This window comes from Calonectris borealis, chromosome 8 (assembly GCF_964195595.1).
Source record: "Calonectris borealis chromosome 8, bCalBor7.hap1.2, whole genome shotgun sequence".
Taxonomy (NCBI): domain Eukaryota; kingdom Metazoa; phylum Chordata; class Aves; order Procellariiformes; family Procellariidae; genus Calonectris; species Calonectris borealis.
Window position 1 is genome coordinate 36,938,569 of NC_134319.1, and position 22,808 is coordinate 36,961,376.

Here is a 22,808-nt window from a genome sequence, read left to right on the forward strand (position 1 = left end):
TATGCTTTTGATACTTTGGAGATGCTTACTTAGAAATATGTATAACAAAAGTATGCAATTAAAGAGCCTTTATTGCTGCTGATCAGTGAATTGTGTCTATATTGACAGCAAGGGATGGCTTAGAATTTAGAAGAATTTACATGGGCCACTTTTTATTAGTGATTGATATGAAACTCAGAGTCAGCTTTGTTCCCCTACTTTTATTAGTATTTTGTCATGAAATCAAAGCAGAGCAAAAGATGTGAAAATGTGAAACGCCTTATGCTTTAAGAGTGAGATACAAGACTATTTCATACTTGAGTAGCAGCCATCCTACAAAATCAGTTAAATACATAACTGGAAAATTAGAATTTATGCTTGCAATTTTATCTGCTACACATCTGACATGTCTGGCTAACTTTTCCAGTTTAGTAAAACCAGAGTAGAACTGTTGCCATCATGCAATATTCAATCACTTTTCCCAATGAACCAATGCATGAATAAAAGCCCCCTCACCAACTGAAAGTGTTGCAGCTATAGTTAGCATGATGTGAAGTCTGTGAATCTTTAAACAGAAAAGGCAATGCCAATTATGGAGGGAATCTTGTTCTGCAGTCCATTGCATGCTGCAGCTATGCGATGTCTATGGCTCTGGGAAAAAAAAAAAAAAAAAAAGAAAAGAAAAAAAAAAGAAAAGAAAAAAAAAAGTAGGAACAAGCATTGCAGTAAAATGGTAAAGGTGAACTCCATTTGCTCTTCAGGGTATTACTGGAGAGCAAGGAGGAGTGTGTTACTCTATGCTTTGCCAGATTTTGAATAAAATATCATCTTGTACCACTGAATACCCCTGGCAATTGAGTGGAGAGATACAGAATAAAGATAATCCTTTCACAAATACCACCAACTTGATATGATTTACCCAGCAGAAATGACATAAGCACATTAAATAAGACCAGGAAATAGGAGGTGTTTATAACAGACAGTTGTGTTCTTTCCTGGAATTGCTAGTTTTAGCTTATCAGCATAAAAAAAAAGGTTGAAAACAGAAATTATTACAAACTACTTCAGAGGAAACACAGTGTGTGTGTCTAACATCCTATCTGCCTCAAAATGGGTTCCAAAATCTGCACACACATACTCACACATGTTCTCAAAGTTTTATTTTGAGTAAAAAGTTAATTATATCATTGACTTCAGTGAACCTGGTGGTTTTGAATATTATTTGGCACGAAAAAGGTGTTCAAACAACCTGGAAAGACCTTAGAGAAATGTAACAAACCAGAATTTAACTGTTTAGTGGTAAATATTAAAGAGCGCTGCATTATGCAGCATTTGTACCTGCTCCATGTTGTTGTGTAACAACCATAGTAACAACCACTATGTTGTTATCATTTCGCACTGTGTTTGGACCAACATAATTGGGACTAAACTTCCCCTCTGACATCAAATCACCTTCCAATGTTTCAGTTTCCTAGGTAGAGTATTTTGGTTTCCAGCACACTATGGAGACTCCATAGAACAACAGGATGAGAAGAGCAACCAGAATTAAAAAGTATTGGGCAGTTTTTTCCTCTATATTCAGGTTTAACTGGGGAGTGGCATTAAGAGTCTTAGTTATTGGTGTTTAGAATTGTTCCTAGGAAAAAGAAAAATCTAAGAAAAGCAGATGTCAGAGGCATTTGGGGTGGTTGTTGGGGGTGAGAAACAAATTCTTAACACACTCTGATATCTTGGATGTAGAAATAGATTCTTGTTTGCTTTCAAGTTTGAATTTAAGTTTTCAAAGAATCCTTAAAAATATGAAATTTTCATTTAATTGGCCATTGACTTGCCATTAAGAAAGTATTTTGGTGGAAAATTATTGACGGCTCAGAACTGGTGGGGTAGCTATCACATTTATGTACTGCATTCATTAGTAGATGAAGATCTCAAAAAGTAAATGTGTAGTCCTTGAACACATTAGTGAAGACCACCTTCTGCTTCTGCCTATAAGGAGTGTGACCATTCCTCGTTTCACAGCATGAGAATTAAATCTCCATACCGCTGTTCAAATTCCACCATTTGTTATCAGTGATAAAAACATCTTTCTTTATGTCAGAAAGGAGTTAAACAAATCCAAAATCCTAATCCTTTCCCTGGATTAATCTCAGCATTAGTCCACAGTAGATACGTTTATACTTTTATGTATTTTCCTCTGCGTATGCCTGTCTATTCACAATGAAGATCAACACACCATTTCATGCTAGTCTAAACCCAGAAATTTCTGTAGTCAATCAGTTCAGACCCTTTGCTTTACCTACAAATGGATTACTTCATCTGCGATAGTGAGTTTACTATCCCAGAAGACTAACTTACAGGTAACTCCATGTCATTTTTGCATAACATTGTTACAGAGAGAGTGTGGCCCCTGATTTTCAGGACCTGGTAGCAGCCAAAGGGTAAATAACTAGTCGGGCTTTGCCCAGGGCATCTGCAATGTGAACTCTTTCACTATTGCATTTCAGCATTGATTAAAAAGTATTACCTACCCTTGTGGCAGGAGAACAATTTAATGATTTTTTTTTTTCAGCGAAGCAGAAAAAATAGCAACTGTGTTTGATTCTGAGTTGTATGCTGTGAGCCACCTTCCACTGAACATTTAGCTAAGACCCAACGGGTGAGACACGCAGTGACTATCTCATGAAATTATAAGCTGACAAGAACTATATTGATTAACAGTGTTAAGGTGCAGAGGAAAACTGTTCATGTTGTCTGATTGCCTGAATGGTGAAAGCCACACAGCTTCTCGCATTCATTCTTAGAATCATAGAATCATTGAATGGTTTGGGTTGGAAGGGTCCTTTAAAGATCATCTAGTTCCAACCCCCCTGCCATGGGCAGGAGTATCTTCCACTAGAGCAGGTTGCTCAAAGCCCCATCCAGCCTGACCTTGAACACTTCCAGGGATGGGGCATCCACAACTTCTCTGGGTGACCTGTCCCAGTGTCTCACCACCCTCATAGTAAAAAAAATTCTTCCTTTTGTACAATCTAAATCTACCCTCTTTCCATTTAAAACTGTTGCTCCTTGACCTGTCACTACAGGCCCTAGTAAAGTCTCTCTCTGTCTTTCTTATAAGCACCTTTAAGTGTTGAAAGGCTGCAATAAGACCTCCCCAGAGCCTTCTCTTCTCCAGGCTGAACAACCCCAACTCTCTCAGACTTTCCTCAGAGGAGAGGTGTTCCATCCCCGATCATTTTTGTGGCCTCCTCTGGACCCGCTCCAACAGCTCCATGTCTTTCCTGTGCTGAGGACCCCCGAGCTGGATGCAGCACTGCAGGGGGGGTCTCACCAGAGCAGAGCAGAGGGGGAAAATCACCTTGTTGCTTTGATCTGGTAAGAACAAATAATTCAATAGGTCCCAGCAGCAACTCTGGGTGTAATAGTGACATCCTTCCATACGAAAATAGTAAAATATAATATGGATTTTGGATGTAATATCCAACGCTCAAAACTTAAAAAAAAAACTTTTACCAAACATAAACCTGTTCTTCCTATATTGTCTCAGTCACCTACGCCCTGTGTACTTTGTGGTCTACTTCTATGAACTGTTTATAGCGCTGTTAGAAATCTCCGTGCACCATAGGTCATTAGACAATCTCCAGTACGAAAATGATGAGCAAGCATTAAATCCATGATCCATTTCTCTAATTAGAAACAAATGTATCTGGGGCAGGGGGAAACAGAGAACTGTGTATTTTAAAAAATTAAGTTCAGACTATGTTGCTAAGACATTATTTGTAAAGAATACAAATGTCCCAGCTCCTGAAAAATTAAACACTTACCACCTGCCACGGAGTTAATCCTTCCCTACTACAAAACAAGACCACATATAACCTGTGGAGCAAATATACTTTGCGATGCGCCCTGCTGTTCTCAGCCTCAGTTGTCTAGGTGTCCTTCACAAGAGCAGAGAGTACAATGGGACTCTGGAGGTGGGACGTGGTCCTGAGTTTCCCCTTACAAATCTGGCCATGAAGAGCCAGCCTGCATCACCTTCTAGATGTCAGTGGAGGCCTAAGCTCCTGTCCTCAAAATCTCACCTCAGTAAGTTGGTGCATTTTCAAGTCAATGGCATTAGCGATCCTTATCAGTCAAGAATGCAACCTTTCCCATTTAGGCTGATTCCAGATTTGATTTAGCCTGGTTTCTTAAAACCTGGAGGCTATGTGACTGCGTCGTGGTAGCAGATATAGCTGGGTGTTGCAGGCATATGTCTATATCCCTTCCAAATGATTTCTGATCTCACTGTCCAACTTCAAAGAAATTTCACTGATTTCTAGACAAGTTAAACCATAAATCACTATTTTATGAATGTAAGTGGGCAAAATAAGGCACACCTGAAAATGACCCCACAGAGCTGAATGTGAGTGCAAGAGTGACCCTCTTATAAATGCCTTAACTGCAAGATAAGCTCCAGTCAGACCCAGCCATCAACCAGAAGACACAAAGCTGTAGGAAAGCCATCTGTATTCATTATGGCACGCAAAGAACAGCTGGTTCCCTGTCATTACCCTGCGGGTATTCGGCTCAAGCCACTTTCCTCTTGCCCTGCACTCAGCAGATAGCGTTAGCAGGCAATCGCTCCAGTGGCCTTTCCACACCTGGGATTGTTACCATCATTTTCCTTTGTTTTCCGGCTTTAAGGGATGCTACTTGCCAGACTGGCACCTTCTGAAATTACTGTTTTGTTAACACATTTCAGGATGATCTCACATCAAAACAGAGAAGAAAAGCACAAGGTTTTTTTCACCACAGGTTGGAAATGCAGATTTCACATGGGTGAAACCATTTCGTATTGCGTACGTACTGTCTTCAGACACAGCTTTCGGCCACAAACCCGTTCAATAACATGTAACTGGTCCTCTCTCTGTTTCTCCCCACCCTCTCTCAAAAGTTCTGTTCCCTGGCTCATTTCTGAGATATAGCTACCGAGTTTACTTAATTAAAATTGACCTTTTCCTACTGTTTTATTCCAAACACTGTGACAGAGCCAGTACTTCTCAGAGTGAGATGAGTATTGACTCATGTCTATCAACCATACATGGGAATTCCCAAAGTTTCAAACTGAATTAGAAACTAGAGTCATGTGACCTCAGCTTTTGTTGTGTAGAAACTTGCCAAATCTTACTTCGTATTGGCATAAATACCAAATGAAGACTGTTTTATTGCTGTCAACAATGATGTGAAATCTTGCAAACCCACTCGTGGTTTGCAATTTTCATGTTTTAACTGTGAAGACAAGAGAAATAGAATGAAATAAGTGTGACTGTTATCTATAAAATTTTGTCTCCCAATAAATATAGAATACGTACACAGAGACATTTTTTAAAAGTAGAAGCACACTTATTTTTGTTTCATTTTAATGTCTTAGTTCACAAGCCTTTTAAGTTTAAACTTTAATGTTAATTGTCTTTTAATTCCAATAAATTCCTGTGGTTAAAATTCCTTTTTAAGTTACTCATATTCTGTCAATCTCATTGTCTGGGAAAACGACCATCGCACTCAAAAACTTTTTTGAACTCTTTATTTGTTTGTTTCGTCTGTTTGTTTTGTCTCTCATAACAGGAAAGGTGAGTGTCAGAGGACTTCATATATTATACTGATATGTGACACTCCTTGATGGTTTTGGTACCAAGGACACGCATACCCAAGTCACACAGAACTTCAGCGTCAGAACCAGGAAACAAGCACACATTTGCTTGTGCTCATCCAGGCCAAGGAGACGGCAGTAAAAAAAAGACATAACCATTACTTCTTCAGGCAAAATTCTAAATAAACAGATAGACCTTCAAAGTCGACCATACGAGAAATAGTTTTACTAAAAGAAAAAGCAAATTTCAGAGGCAAATCAAATAAAAATATCTTTCAGATACTATTCAATCCCTGACACTAAAAAAAGTAAAAAGACAAAGGTGTTCAAACAGGAAAGCGTACTTGAGGAAATTAGCAATGAAACAGAGGCTAGTGAGCCCTTTAAGAGGCATATGAAAGAACTGATCAGGATCCAGTTTCTGTGTTGTACTCACATGCTGTTAGTCATAACGGGCACACAGCTTGGTCACTGAACTCAGCATGAACTTCCTTCAGATTCCTTGAAAGTTAGGAGTTATGCACAACTTATAATGTTTTTCAAACAGTTATATTGACAGGTCTTATCACGCTGTCCAAGCGTGAGCACATATTGGATCCACAAGTGAAGATACAGGTGGAAAATCTATGGCATATGGATTTCACATGACATTATCACACAAGGAATCTGTGGAAAACTGGGAGTTAAATATAGAGCTTCTGTAGCCACATACATGCATATATATTTTTTTCTGTACAGACATAGAAAAACTATATCTTGTCAAGGCTAATTTCATTGACTATATCCAGAATCATATGGAAAGATAGAGAAAAAAACTGGAGCAAAGTCATAATAGCCCCTGTATGAAACAGAAGATTTATGTTAACCTGTTTCAGTTACAGATTCTCAGGTGTCTTTTACTGTAGCCACAGCTAAATTTTAATGTAAGTGGCAAAATCTAGAGTTGACCAAAATCACGGGAAAATGCAGCAAGATCTGACAGAATGCTTCTGGCAGAGGTATTTTAATACAATGTTATCAGATTGGTTATGCTGGGTAATGTTTAGAATTTAGTTTTATTATTATAATCTATAACCAGTATTTTATGTAAATGGCTAAAGACGTGGTTTAAATAAAATGCAATTAGATGTAACTGAATAAAAATGTGTTTCCTCTGTTTACTTTCTATTAATAGAACATATTTATCAGTAGGCAAAGCTGATATTGTACTTGAGTTCCTAGTAAAACATCCAATTCTGCTACTAGCAGTCAGGGTATAAGTTAAAAATCCCTATTTGTTAAATTTCAAGAACTGTAAGAATATAGTTCAGAACTAGTTAAAATACAAATATTTATTTTAAATTAATCAATTATATTTCCTCAGGTCTCAGATTCTGCTGATCTTTCAGAATATTTGGTAGAATATGTCTTACGTTTTTGATTTTAAATTATGTTACTCATATAAGTCGAAACTGTATATGTGTTTTTCCCTTGAGAAATTAATATTCATTACTTAAAGCCAGATGCTGTCTCTTCTATGCATGTGAGACCTGCATACACAACTTCTAAATTGCTAGTGGGCTTTGTGTGTGCAGTTTTCAGAGCTCTATAGATATCAAATTGTCTGGTCAGTAAAAATATCTTCTCTTCTCAAGCTGCATAAATAAAGTAGAAATTGAGAGTATCAGAAGATGAATTGAGATATGGAGCCATTAATGACCTTAAGAACACTATTATCCATAACAGTCATATTGGGATTCTAGGGAGAATTGAGCAACAAGACATTATTTTGAAGTATTGCTTTTCTTCACAAGGGTCTCTGTTGGAATGAATCTGTAGCTATACAATAAAAATTCACAACCAGCATAATGACTAGTAAAACCTGTAGAATCAATCAATCAGAGCTACAAGACAACTAAGATTTGAATTCTGAGATATTGACCACGACCTTAAGTCAATGATAGTAGAAGAAAACGACAAAAATTCTTGAGTGAGCACAGTTGGTGTCAGTTGTTCTTTTTCTGTATGGAAGAGGCACAAATACCCTTCTATACAAAGAATCATACATTCCAATCAATGCTACTGTCTTTCTATACAGAAAACATTTCTGTGCTATTCAGTTCTTTTCTCTATGATGTAAGATATAATATGCCACTCATATAACTTAACATATGGACAAAAAGAAAAACCTGAAAGCCATTCTGTTTGGAGACGACTACTGACCTAGCAGCAGTAAGGAAAAATAACAATATAGGGGTTAAAATGAAAGCACAGAGAACTTGATTCAAGTAATAAAAAAAACTTTTTTTTTTTCAGTAACCAAAAGAAATCTTGGTAATTGTTTTTCCCCTTTATGAAAGTCATTAACACTTGAAATCGCCTACATCTTGAATACCAGTGGTAATACTAGCAGGGATATTTAAACAAAAATGAAAAAGAAGGGTAAATGAAAGAACAAAGACCCAACTAACCAAAAAACTTCAAAGAATTAATGAAAATGACCTGATTTCATGCCCAAGATCCTGGCAGACTATCCTGCTGACTGAAGAATGAATCTATTATTAGTGTTAAACAGCTTTTATACTGCTTCAGTGATTGCATGAAACCATTAAGTTACAGCCTCTATTATCCTAATTTTTTTAGGGCAACTTAAATGATTTATGAACTTACTAACTGAAATGATGACACACCATATTCTCTAAATAAATGTTCTTTGTTCTAGGGAAACAGATCAGTAGAAGGTTTGATCTAATAATTATCCTTAAAATATTAGATTTTGAAAGTGGATATATTGTGGAAATGGATTATGGTAATGTTTACAAAAAATAAGATTCAGTTTCCTCCTTACCATTTGAGTTTCCTTGGGATCTTTGATTAAATACACCAAACAAATAAGAAGAAATACAAAGAGAGATTGTCAAAACACAGGCTCCTGCAGTGTATTATAAAAAAAAATACAGAAGGCAATCTTGGCATCAATATTCTCTTTTGTTGCCAAGCTGAAACACGCTTGTGTTCTTGTCAAACAAACTGACGCTTGAGAACATTCCTAATCCTGCTGGCCTAGCCAGCACTGTTCCCTAGTACCCTTCCCAGCGCTAGCACTTGTTTATCTCACCGAGAGAAACTCTACCCTTGTTTCGAAACCCAGGAGTTCAATACTGACAAAACGACAGAGCTGACAAAATGCAGTGAGGGCGTATGGGGTCGGTCTGACCCTGGTCAGTGGCAAAACAGCTTAGAGGTTTTTGAATGGTGTGGGATTAGGCTCACTGATAAATTTCTTGTTGTTCACTGAGATTTCTGCAAGATTCTGCAGGAAGCCAGCATCTTTTAAAAATATACTGTTTCATCAGGGTCTGGTCGTGCTTTTCCCAAGACCTTCAAAGATGGACTGAGGGCTGATGTTGTGGATCAGTGTCAGAAGGGAGCTTGATTTCTCCTGTGCTCTTGAGTGGTTAAGTGCTAGCCCTTTACCTAGAGCAGATGACTTCTCTGTTGTGCTGCCTCACATATGTAACGGAGCTGGAAAATAAGGAACATTTTGGGAACCAGAACTCCCTACCTCTCTTTGGTCCTTCCTGCCCACCTCTGAGCCCCTCATGTCTCTCTGCCCTTCTCCCAGGTGTCCACGAGAGCTCAGACTCTTATCATTGCCCTTGGAGATATCATTTATCATTGCCTGTAGGAGATATTCTTACCTGGGACAGATCTCTTGCATAACTGGCATTGTGGGAATAGACCTAAATAGGTGTCCCATCCTTATCTCCTAAACCTTTGATATCTCTGTTACCCATCTGAGGGGCCCCTTAGGCTCCCAATGCCATTGGAGGTAGCCCGTGGTAGCCATAGGAACATCAGTGAAAGACTCCTTTGCCTTTGTGAACATCCATTCTATGTACTTGTCAACCCTTTGAGATTACTGGTAAACTAAACTAGGCTCCCTGAAAACATTTTTTAAAGTTTTCTGTTTTCTGTTATGTATATGTAGCTTCTCAGTTTAAATTATCTGTTCCTTTTTTTCTACCTTTTTACAAGCATGTACCTTCCAGAGAATCCCCTTGATAAATAGATCAAGAAACTAATATAATTTTGATAATAGGAATTGCTAATTGTAAAGCATCACTACCTGCTATGAGTTTAGGCCCTGAAGATAAAACAAAAATTCTTTCCTATGCAGGAGATTTACATTTGAAACAAAAGGATGGAAATTAGATTATTTTGGAGAACATTGTCCAGGTATTGCTAGACATGGAAATATAATCATTTAAAGCTTTTATTTTGCTCAAGTATGTACTTATGCAAGCAGTTTCACCAAAGCCGGTTATTTAACTCATGTCATGTCTTTGTTATGCCCAGCTGACCAGACTGAGAGAGGCTGTTAAAGTATATCGCAATCAGAAATGAAACTCATTGATATTTTTGAGATTCAGACATTCTTAAAAAATGTCCTACTTTCTCCTTTTTTTTTTTTTTTTTTTTTTACTTTAACTAAACTATTATTCCACTGTAGGAAACTATTGCTGTTTGACTCCTCAGGACCAAAATCAGCATCTTTTTGTTCTGTGCACCTATACTGCCTGTAATAATGAGGCCACAGTACTGGCATACAAATAGTATTTTTTCAGTGGAAATCTATCAACTCACAATCCCAGAAACTCTCTTCGAGGTGCTATTCTCTGTTCCCAGTCTATGAGCCACTGGATTTAGAAAGAGGACTTTGTGCACTCAGCAGTCTAGCCTTTTGTAAACATTCTGGGAATGATGATCCATCCCATTACTGTACCTTTTATCCACCAGGTTGAATGGAAAATTCCCTAAAGCAAGCTGACCAATTACAATGCAGGCCAGAAGCAATTTACCGATACAGTGACTTTCTGACAAAGACAGACAGAACCGTTCCTGCTGTTTACTCCCTATTGATAGGGCAACTGTGGAAGATAAACTTGATTGCTCTTTGGTGCATTTATAATCCCAGCTCTGAGTTGCCCAGCAGTGACCCTGTGCATGCAATTCAATGCCCAAGGAAGCAAAGGCTCTGAAGAGTTGGAGGCAATGGCTGACCAGTTTGCTAAGCTACCTGTTGAAAGCCACCTCACCGTCGCCTGTTAGTTACAGCTTGCTGACTACAGCCCATTAATTTCCTCAGCTTCTACAATACTAATCTGCCTCATTCCTTTCTTTGATATAGCCTGTTCCTCTCCTCTGTCACTACCTCCCTCACCTTTTGTGGGGTTTGTATGTGGTGTTTTGTGTTAAGGAAACTGAGGCCCACGGCTGAGAAATGAGCTCCTGTCTTAGTTTCCAGAGAAACAATCTTATTTAAAAAAGACAACAGCTCCGATGCTTCCAGTACCAAACGGGCCCTTCCAAAAAATTGTCAGTGATGATGGCTTCTACAGTGTGGTCAAATGTATAGGAAATAACAACGCCAAGAAATGCCACACCATTGTTTCCTTAGACTTTTGAAAGGTATGATGGCAGACATCTCTTTTCAGCCCTCCATTTTACTAAACATTTGTATAGGAAGCAATTGTTGAAGACATTTTATTAATTCTTCTCAATGCCTTAAAATTCCTAAATTATCAGCTCAAAGCAGCCTCGGGAAGAGCACAAGGAAATGTCATTCCAGACTGTACACTGGGATGAAAATTGCAAATCAGAGCATGTTGATGTGTATATCCACAACTGAACCCCCCCATTTTTTTTATTAACACTGTCTGTCAGAAGCATACACGTGTGAGGAAGTTTAGTGATAGCTGTGGGCTATATGTTGATAGGGAATGAAAAACACAACCGGCTTTAATGTTGGCTCTACTTAACTTCACACACAAGCATTAAAACATACTAGTGAGTGATCTACTACGGTCTTCAGTCTTGCTCACTTTACCCTATAGGTTCAGTTACCAGAGGATTCAGAACATATGAGAGGAACACAATATATCCTAATACAAAATAATCTTTAATTTGATAGCATTATTTTCTAATCCTTTTTTTTCAATTGTTCACGAACAAACACAATCCCTTTTAAAACAACCTCCAAAGGAACACTTCTTAAGCCACACGAATACCATGCTGCACAGAGCTACTCAGTTCTTTAGGAGATTCTTTTTTTTCCTTTTGCAGACTAGTATTCTACACTTGTTAGGGATAGTTACCTCATGGGGATTTCAATGGTTACTAAAACCTAGTCCACTATCATAAGCACTGCATCTTATAACCCTTTTCCCCTATTCATAGGATTGGTAAGGCTTTGAAACTTAATATGTCCCAGAACTATTTTACTTTAATTATTAGAAACCTTTTTCAAATTGCCAGCCTAAATTTATTCATAGCCAGTTTATACCAATTTGGTTTTATGACAGTGATGGTTTTTGGTTTAAATAGTTCATCTCACTTTATGATATGTATATTGACAGGAATTGTATCCTCTTTCAGCACTCACTTATTTTTTCCCCCTCCTAAATGTGCCAAACATTTCCGCCTTAAAAGAAAAAGCTAAGCTCTTCCTTTCCCTGATTTTTCACATCTGTTTCAGATTTTAAATCATTTTGCTTGAACAAAACTACACAGTATCCCTGAGGAGATTTCCTCAGGACCTTATTTGATAGCATGAATACTTCCCTATCTCTGTAGAAATTACCTCTTCTGATACAATGTAGGTTCTTTGCATAATTTCACAATCACTCTTTCCATCCTGGTAACCTCTCATCTCATTCTGTTTGGATTTAAATTCTTTTGTCTGGGTAGCTGATTTACATAAGAGGCACAGTACTCCCATTGTGTATTAAATAACAAATTATAAACTCATTTTTTCCTTGCCAAAATATTTACTGATATTAACTACAGGAGCCACCTTCCATAAAATATTGACACAGCATTCCCACTAATTTAGAGGTTTTCAGCAGCCATCCAGGTGCTTTCCTGGCATTTCTCTTCATAGATCAGTGGCAATGAATGCCACCAAAACCGTGGCAATTACTACATTTCCTGCTGGAGGATATTTCCTTTGAAGAATTATAGGGAAGACCACACTGCCACATAATCAACATAACCAGCCCACCACTCCCAACTTATAACAACATTAGTAACATCAGCTGCAATTAGTTTATGTTCTGCAATATCCGATTAAAACATTATTATATATATATTTGCCTCTTTCAGCTCTGTCCTGTAATATTGAAAGCTCGTCTCCTTGGGGAGCTAAGCACACTACAGAATCAGCTTGTTTGCCCATGGACAGAACTGATATTTAATGTATAGATTAAAATATGGGCGATAGTAGATTCTTCTACTGCTACCTTCCCATAATTTATGCATCAGTTGGTTTTACCACATGGTTATTTTATGCTCTGAAGGCTAGATAGGGAGATAAGGCAAAGTGTAACTTTTATCTATAAAAAACATAATACGCTTAAGTTAAGACCTCTCATAAGAAATTGGGCTCTGTTAGTAAGCGTGTTCCTCAGTGCCAACCTTTGGCTTCATCTCTACAATTTATAACAGATTCATGGTCAGATGAACACTTGCTTATAGTGACCAGGGAGTGTGGATACAAAGCAGTTGGTTTTTGCCTCGTTGGCATACAGTTAGGGGGAAAATAAAAATGCTAGCACAGAGTTCATATAGTGATAAATTTTTCTTACGTGTTTTAGTCTAAAAGTTGGGCTCCATCTATTTTAAATGCAAACAGGTTATATAATTTAAGAACTGGAAAAAATAAGGCTACTGGACATTATGGAAAGTAATTGCCATATATGCTTAGGTGAAACTAAACTTCAAAATCAGTCTGTCTCCTGTCATGCAAATGAGGAATAAAAAAAGTAGCACACATTGTTTTACCCAATAGTTGAGAAATAATAACAACATTTCCATCTAGTTTTAAGTAATCTTCATTTTAACATTCTTTGTTGTTCTCTTTAATATGTGCTTTTCCAGTTCTCTGTCCTATTATCTTGATTTTAATCATTTGATATCTTTCATGGGCCTGTAGTACGTGACCTTGATCCCATTCAAATCAGTGTCAAACAATGGTGCAGAATAAAGGCCTTCATCTCTGGCACTTTGGTATTTACATAAATATGCATTACCCAATTTAGTCAAAAGTAGAATAACATGTATTCTCTGCTTTTTAATATGATCTTTATTATAATAGGGAATGTTATTTTGAAATTTAAAAAAATTTGGGAAGTTAATGATTTAACTGAGATTTTATTTTTTTCTATATCATTACTGCCTCTCCTGAGACTGCCAAAGGAGGGGAAAAAATATTGGGAATCAAAATATCATTCTAGTCTCTGTATAATTGTTCTGTTGTCGGAAAACAAAAGTCTCCTGCTGAAATCTCCTCCAACACATTTTAAAGTACTACATGCAGTATGTGTAATTCACTGCTGTTTTTATGTCATTTTTACTGAGACCATTTCATTCCTGTTAATTGTAAACACCCAGTCCCTGTGTTAGGTTGGTCATCCTGAGCTAGTTCCCATGGGCAGCAGCGCTTGTTAGGTTTTGGCAGAGAGATACAATGGGTCATCTTCTGCGTGTGGCTTGGATGCCATTGCTCTGGAGACATGGAAAGAGAGCTGCTGTTTGTCACAGCCCCATCAGTTCTTTTGGAGCCAGCTCCTTCCCCAAAAGAGAGGTACACCTTTAGGTAGTCTGCAACTACTTGCCACATCTGTGCCATTTAAAAAAAAAAAAAAAAAGGGGGGGGGGGGGGTCTTCAGTCATTTTCTGTCTGGCATGGATGTTAAAACAAGGGAGATGACTTTCCTTCCCCCTCACTCTTAAAACGTCAGGTCTCAGGTGTGGACTTCCAGGGCTGAAATGAAGAGCAAAGGGAAATGAAGCCCTACTCTTAGCACTGTTTGGAGTGGCACCTTTCCTTCTTGTTAATAGGATTCGGGTGAGTCAATGCAGGCCTGTGTTTTCCCCCACCTTACCTCTCCATTCAAATCAGGACTGTCTCCCTGAGGGATCGTTTTCATTAGGTAAAAGATAGGTGAGGGAATGAACAGACCAATTAGACTCCAGATCCTTTAGCCCGGGAAAGCTCATAGGAAAGCCACAGGGATTAAATTTACAGTGTGTGATTCGTAACAAGGTCACCATGTTCTGCACTACTTGCTAATGGGACCATATTTTACAAGGAAACTTTGCAGTAAGGTTTGTATTTGGAGGACTAAATCAAAAAATGCAGCTTTTCTTTTGATTCAGGTAGCTTGTGCCTCTTTTGACTTCCTGGCTCATTTTTGAAGGGAATAGGCAAAGGCTAGAAATCAACACAAGAAACACTTTCTGTGGGATTGTGTAAATTAAAGCCAATTGAAACCTATGCACAAACCCAAATAAATGTTAGAGATATGATTACAGATCTATAAAACTTAACAATGTTTCTGTAATGATGGCTGAGAGGAGGAAAATCTCAAAGACCTGCTTGAAAGAGCTGAAATGAAATACAATTCTATCTTTCATGTTTTTAGCAAGATAATTTTGGTTCAGTGTTGACTAATACAGAATAATAGGAATAAAATATGCTGCCTCAGTCTCTGCATTATTGGCTTTACATTATTGGTCCTGACAGCTGGCTTTTAAAATGCAGTAAATATTGGGCAATGCTGTTCTGTTAAGACAAGCCACTTCATCAAGCATATTTCCAAATCACAGTTTATTTTCAAAATGTGTTTAATTTCTCTATATATGGCAAAGCAGCCCACTGCAAAATTGACCTGCAACAGAGTGCCCTCTACTGCATATATTTAGGAAAGGAAAATAAAGCAAGTTCCTTAAAAATAAAATCTTCACGGACTGAAACCAGCAGTTTTGTCACAGGCCACTGGACATCGAACTAAAGGATGGTATATACATATAGGCATATATCACTCTCTTCTTCTACTGAAGAGCTGGATACCATCAGGAAATAATAGTTTAAAATAGGTATGAAATTTGCAGGAACTGTTTCATGGTTTTAAATGAAATCAGCATGTGTCTTTCCATACCAAAATGGTCTGTGTTTATAGGTTGGAGAGTTATTAGGGAAGTTAACGACCTGTCCCGTATTGCCCTGCTGCCACCCCTTTCTCTTTGCTGCCAGGAGGGATCTATAACAATATGAAGTGAAAAAGTCTCTCTGCTTATTGATTTGTTTCCTCAGTCCTCAATCTCTCATGGTCCCTCATTTCTCTCCTTCTTTCTATTTGCCATTAGGTCACTACTATTAAACTGAACTCCCCTTTTCATCCCCATGTCCTTGATAAACCTGTTCAGTGTTACTGAGTTATACCTCCTGCAAATGATTAAGAAGATATTTCACCAGTGCTGTCTCAAAAGAGTGGAAAATGACAGGTTACAAATGTATCATGAAAGCAATTCTATAGCAAGGCACAAATTCTCCGGCAGACCTATATTTTTGAAGTCTTCCCCTGTTTTAGCTTTTTTCCCCCATTCAGTCTGAATTGGGCCAGCCTAATGCTGAGTTTTGTGATGGACCAAACACCTGCAACTTCTGCAGAAACTCACAGTGGCTCTTATTGCTCAGTCCCTCAGGGATGAGAAAACTGCTTCTCAAAACACTGGTATAAACAAAGATGAAACTTTTTGAGTCACTTCTGAAATGCCCTGATTTGTACAGTGAAGTCCATGCTTTGCCAGCAGTACCCATGGAGCCACAATTCCGTTCTTAAAGTCTGAGCTTATGTCTTGAGCCACACTGAAAGCAACTGAACTGGATCTTGCTGCATGATCAAGGGTGTTCCATGTTAGCCCTCTGCAATCAAAGATGGTGCTTGAATACCTTAGGACATTTTTTAGTGTGTCACTGGGGCAGAGTAGAGGTAGGTAGGGAACAACAATGTTTTCCAAAGCAACATAATCAATTACCAAAAGTTCTTTAAACAAAATAGAAACAACACAAGCAGGCATTTCCGTAGTACACAGTGCATATATGGCCTTGCATATATTTCAGCAATGAATTTTGTGTCTATGGATTTGTTCCCACATCTGAAACTTTCCCTTAAGGAAACCCTTGTTGATAGTTTACAACTTCTAAGGATGATATCTCTGTAATTGCTTTCCCTTTGCTTCATACCTGTAAATCTTGTATCTTGTGCTAAATCCCTGTCGACTTCTGTCCACAAAATCTGTGTATTCCTGTGAGCGATGGAAGGGTCCCTTATCAGAGAGGAGCCAGTCGAAGGGGCTTGTGGCATGCTGATCCGAAACAGCAGCAACTGCTAAAACCCAGCAATGAAGACTCAGTGCTATCCACTCCCATAGAGCCATCAGAGAGAACAATTCAGCACCAGCACTGCATCGCCATATCATGCTTCCACTGGGGACTTAGAGCCTTCATTCTCTTAGCTTTCCCTCAACACCTAGACAAAATACACAGTCAATTAGATAAGCACACACTAGGCATCCCTTGGAAGTAGAAACAAGTTTCCTTTCTTTCAGCTTAAAGAGATAGTGGCCTCTACTTTATTACATTTTACATTAGCATAAACCCCACTAGGCTAGTTAACAGTGGAGTGTTTCAGTACTTCAAACGCTGTGAAGCTAATGTCTTCATTAACATCATCAGTGATAATATTTACTGTTGAAGGGAAACCTTCACAAATTGTCAGGGGAGGGATTGTTGGGTTTTTTCCCAATAATGCTAGTCATTAATGAAAAATATGCAACACAAGAATTATTGCCTGTTAACATCAGTACAAAATCATTCAGCAATGTCTATGCATAAGGTCGCAGTTCAGATATTGGACAGAAAACAGACAAGATTCAGAAGACCCAGATTGCTTTCTTTCTTTATGTCCTTGGAAAAGTCACTTAATGGCTTGTCTTCACTACAAACGTAGTTAACAGACTCACGTTATTCTGTTCAAACTAGCGCAGCTGGGCAAAGAGTGGCTGTGTTGATCAATAGCGCTGGAGCTACCCACAGTGATGAGTTCAATGAGTTATTCAAGCTCCAGATGCTGCAATTTTGAGTATCCCTAACGGGACTGACTTGCAGTCCAATTCACTCCAACCCAATGGATCAGCCCAGAAACACTATTTAAATTGAGCCAAAACAATTGTTTGGGTGCCCAAACAAAAATCACGTATTAACCATAGCCTCATGTAGGAACTCAGTGAAGACAAGCCACAGTTTCTCTCTGTACCTCAGTCCCATACCTGTGAAATGGGGTAATGATTCTATATCCTGCTCAGATTTTGTGAAAACATCTATGCAAGAGCATGAAGTTCTCAGAAATATGGAAATGACAAAAGTCATGTAAATTCCTAAATATACAGAAACAATCAGTTCTGGTTTTCAGTATAAGGTAAAACAGCACAGAATTAATTAAAATATATTAATATGAGAGCTTTCATTTGTCTAGCTGATGAATTTACATGGAAAAACATTTTTTAATTCACATTCACTCAAAACAGCACCCGTTATGACATTTTTACAGTGCCCTTTGCTATGATTTTTTTTACTTGGCAGGAGATTTTTCTTTACCATCAGTAATTTAATTTGTAAGTGTACCCTAAATGAAGGATGCTTCCAACAGAAGAGTTCTGCAACTGCACACTCGGTACCACCCGTCCATTATAATGGAAATGGTGTAGCTGAATAAATATGCTCAGTGCATATATTCTAGACATTAATATTCTGAAGAGTCTTTTGTATAGATTATAAACATATCAGCTGCAGGAAGTTAACTGCCTCCAGAAAAGCACGGAAGTTCATATGAACCAAGAGGAATTTATAGTCTGAGAATATAATAATCTGTCTATACAATCAGAGAAATAGTCAAGGTTTATTGTCTTCTTAGGCACAAATGTAATTGTTTGTAACATGGTTTGGACCTGATTCTGCAAACAATAAATGTGTAAGAAATCTCGCTGAAAAAAAAAGACCCTATTCATATATTTCCTGTTAAGCATATGCCAAAGCACTGAGTTGTAACCATAAATGATTACAACCATGCAGTGGATTATGATAATAAAACACAGATTGCATTAATTTTATAAATCCTTTCAAAATGAGATTCCAGGAGTCTACAGCAAAGAGCCCTCTAACTTTTATTTATACTCTCAAGCAACCACTTACATGCAAAAAGCCTGCAGGCCTGTGTATACTGTATGAAGTTTCAATATCTTCTCCCTAGATTGGTGCTTTTTTTCCTTCACAGGTTGAAGTTCATGTATGTGAGGTTACCCTATTGTGTAACCTTCACGACACTATATGAAAAAGCATGCACAGATCTGAAGCAAAACTGAAAAGGAATAGCTTGCCCTCCTGGCCCATAGAAGCCATCATGATCATTTGGTGGCCATTTCCTGTTAAAAGTTAGCTCAGTGTGAATGAAGAAGACATGTCAGTCATTTCCAGACAGGCCAGACCTGCTTCTGCATGACAACAAAGTGAAAATCCACAAATACTTCTGTCCCTCTTCTTCCCACCAATCAGGGAAAAATATATTGCACAGCGCACTCATTCCCCTCCATCATCCTTTTCATAGACTAGGAAGACCCTGGGCATAATTTCTTTACATTATGTGAAGCTACAAAGGGCATAATTAGAATTTTAATTTTCATACCTACTGCTGTTATAAAATCGCTAGCTAAGACATAAGGTTCTATGTTTCCTAAATTATCTTTTGTATTGAACAAATCATGTAATGGTTTAAATTACAAGAGGTAGGAGTTTACTTTTTTGGGTACTTATTAACACTAAAGTGTTTCAGGCCATTAAACTGTAATGATGACTAATTGAGTCCCTTTTGAATTTAGTATGATAATATTAGGATTGGAAAATGAATTACTTACTTTGTATATGTAACGTCTTCCTAAAACTGGAACAAATGAGCACTTGAAAAGGAATAGTGAAGAGCCTTGCTCTGTGCTTGCCTTAATGTTACACCTCATGGCATGTCATAAATTAACCACTGGCAAAACACCTTTAGAAAACCTGTGTGGTTACAGAAGAAAATAATCTCCTTGTTTTAAAGATATATGAAGGTATTTTCCAAAAGAGTATAAATATACAGCTAGTCCTCAGGGAGAGTAAAATAATGTGTGCATTTCTAACTGGTACTTATCCACTTGTCCATATTGTCCAGTCATTCTAGAATCTATAATGGTCCATAGCATTAATTCTCATAACACCCTTGAGAAGTAAACTTTTACCTCGATTTAACAAACAAGGAACTGAAACATGAAAAGACCAAGCCTAAGATTTTTTTTAAGCTGTTAGAGGGATTTAAGCGTGTATTTCCTGTTAAAAGATAAGTCAGAAAATTCCAGGCTAAGGAATTTTCCTAAGGTTACAGTGTGAAAAATATCTCAAAATTTCAAATACATTTAAATGCAAATGCCCTGAAAAGATTGTGGAACATACAAAAGTTGTAGCTACAACAGCCACCACAGAACTCCAGGGAGGAACAATCTGAATTATGGTACAGCACCTGCTGGTTTCAGGGTGGGATGGGAGAACTGAAAAATAAATGAACATGTGTTAAATAACAGAGATGGATTTTAAAGTGGAGAAGACACTCTGTAGAGAAGACACTTCAAACAAAACTGTTGTGTCAACATGCTGCCCCTTTAAAGTGCTAGCTTACAGGACAATTACCAGGTATAAGTGCTCAGCACAATTACTTTCTGTTATCCCCAGGGTTTTACCCAGCTACCACTTGCAAGTGCTAACAAGTTTTCAGTCCTTCCTCTTCTAAAATCTGAGGTTAGACTGAGTTCAAGAAGCATAATGGGCTAAATTCTTCCTTCTTATAAATCTATTGTCTCCTCACTGGCGTTAATGCAGAATGAATTTGACTTGGCACCTTCTGGAAATGCCATAGCTAAGTCCTAGCTTTCATGAAGATGTAAAGGGTGCTGAAGACTGGTAAAATCCATGCATTTACGTCATCTGAGAATAAAGTACTGGCAAGTGTAAAAGAGACATTGTGGCCACTGGGACAAATTTCATCAAGCTTCAACTGTGAACAAGAGCGCAGGAAGTCTGTAGTCTTTTTGTTGTCATCTTATTGCAGGGCAAAACCCACCAAGTTCAGTTTTCCTTTTTTCATACAAAATTTTTTTTTTAACATATAGAAATGGTATATAATTACATATGGGTAGTTTATGAACTCACTAAGCTACTGTACCTGAAATAGTACAAATTGAAGTGTCTTCTTGATTCGTAGGTTGAGCACTCTTGCTTACAGAACATGAATTGATAAATGATGTATACTAAGATACACAGAATAACATAGGGACAACCCAGATGTGTGGACATCAATGTTCAAAAAAAAGCAAATCAATAAATTTAAATCCTTCCTAAAATGAAAACAGTATAACATTTTCTCAAGGAAAAAAAAATAGAGATCCGTTGCAGCCTCACTGCATGAAACCTTTTATTTTTTTTTCTAAAAGGTGAGAGTCATGTATAAAACAGATGAGCTAGTATGCAGTAGAGATATAGCTACTAAGTAGATCGCTGCCTACTGGTTCACCAGTGAAGTAACTTTTTGTATAAGAGTCAATAAGGTTGATGTTAGGCATCATCAGTAGCTTTTTTGGGCCACATCTACACCTGGGGTTCTCAAGAATCAAAATAAAATAACTGTACACTAAAGGTACAGATATTTTTAATAAGATCAGGAGGTTTTTTTCAATGTTTCTCTCTATTATGCAAGTCTGGGAGGTGCTGTGGCTTTGGTCTGAGATGCCCTCTCCTCTGTTACACATGGAACAACGCCCTTGCAATCTCTGTCAGCATCACAGAAATGAGCACAGCCTTGCCTCCTTCATTCCCTCTTTCTCTTTGCTTTTCAGAGAGATCTCCTTCTGACAGTGGAAATGCAGAAGACCAGGACCTCTCTGAAGCCCTTTGGTTTTTATGCTCACTAGAATTCCGTGAAAATGCTGAAACATCCCAGCCCTCCATGAAAAGATGAGAATCCTCTGTGCTGAAGTGGGATTCTCCTGCTGTAACTTCCTACAATGATGAAATAAAAATCTAAGATTCTTATTCTCAGATACGTCCTTTCAAGGAAAGTAATAAGTAACTTATCAGAAAACACTATGTTCATCTCTCCACAAGTGTTAGAAACCTTAATGTCTCTAAGGTGGTACATATTTATGAAAAACACAAAGCCTAGTTTTCTCTGAACTAATCAAAAGAATAATTAATAAGTATATATCCCTTTAAAAACAAAAAAACAAAGAAAAAAATCCAAGAACTGATGGGGGGAATACAAGCAATCTGTTTGTAGGTAGTTAGATTCAGTAAGATCATAATTTCGTCATTTATGAGGTTTTTGGTACTCCATCCCTCCATTCACTTATAAGCCTCAGGGATTTCAAAGTTACTACTTTTGATGAAGTACAATACTAGGCGTAACAGGGTGCACTTGATGTGCAGTTTTAGACTGCACATCATGGAAAACAGGAATGAAGTAAATTGTTTATTTTCTATTACACAAAATTCTCAGGAATGTTGCCAGTGACTTCAACTTTGAATCAATGGCAAGAAGCAACATTTTATTCACTGCAGCTGGGTGGAAAGCAGTGAAGCTCACAGAAGGCAAGATAAGTCAGGACCATTTTTTCCAAAGGTATTTTGACACTGAAAATGGAAAGAAATTTTACATAAAGAATAAAGCAATAGTCTGAGTCACAGAGATTACTCTTATCTGCTATACGACCCTGCGTTTATCACTTTATGTCTCTTTGCTTTCACTTCCTCATCTGAAGTGTGATGATCACGTTGTCCACCTTTGGAAAGCACTACAGGACCTCCTCATAAGAACTCTGTGTTATAATCAATGATTTTTTTTTTTCCCCAAAAAGCAATTTTTCACATGTTAACAGCTTTAAATGAATGAGACCTGGGGAGGCACTTCTCCTTGAAATTCTCACATAGTCCAGTGTAAATGAAACAGCCATGAAGCTGATGATGTGCTGCGGAAGAAAAGAGTAGAAAGTGCTGCAATCGGTATCAGCCACAGAGGAGGAGGGTATAGCAGAGAGCTCTGCTCTGCTCCGCTCTCAGCCACCACATGGATTCCGTTCTTCAAAGGAAGATACCCAAATCCACAGAATAAACTCTCCCAGGCTGAACGTCCTGAAGGATAACAAGAGGACTCATGATCTGAGGTGGACTATTCTGTCCTGCGCTCATCGGCAGCTGTTTGGCAGTGGTTAGCTTTCACACATTTTGAGAACCACC

At 37.9% G+C, this 22,808-nt stretch overlaps 1 protein-coding gene across 1 annotated transcript in view; it reads right to left on the reverse strand.

Moving 5' to 3' along the window:
* Positions 1-22,808, reverse strand: part of BRINP3 (BMP/retinoic acid inducible neural specific 3) — a 223,918-nt gene that overhangs the window by 188,542 nt on the left and 12,568 nt on the right. The window contains exon 2 of the mRNA XM_075156985.1: positions 16,680-16,965. Within this exon, the coding sequence (XP_075013086.1) occupies positions 16,680-16,915 (236 nt within the window). The 5' untranslated portion in view covers positions 16,916-16,965. The remainder of the gene's footprint in view (positions 1-16,679; positions 16,966-22,808) is intronic.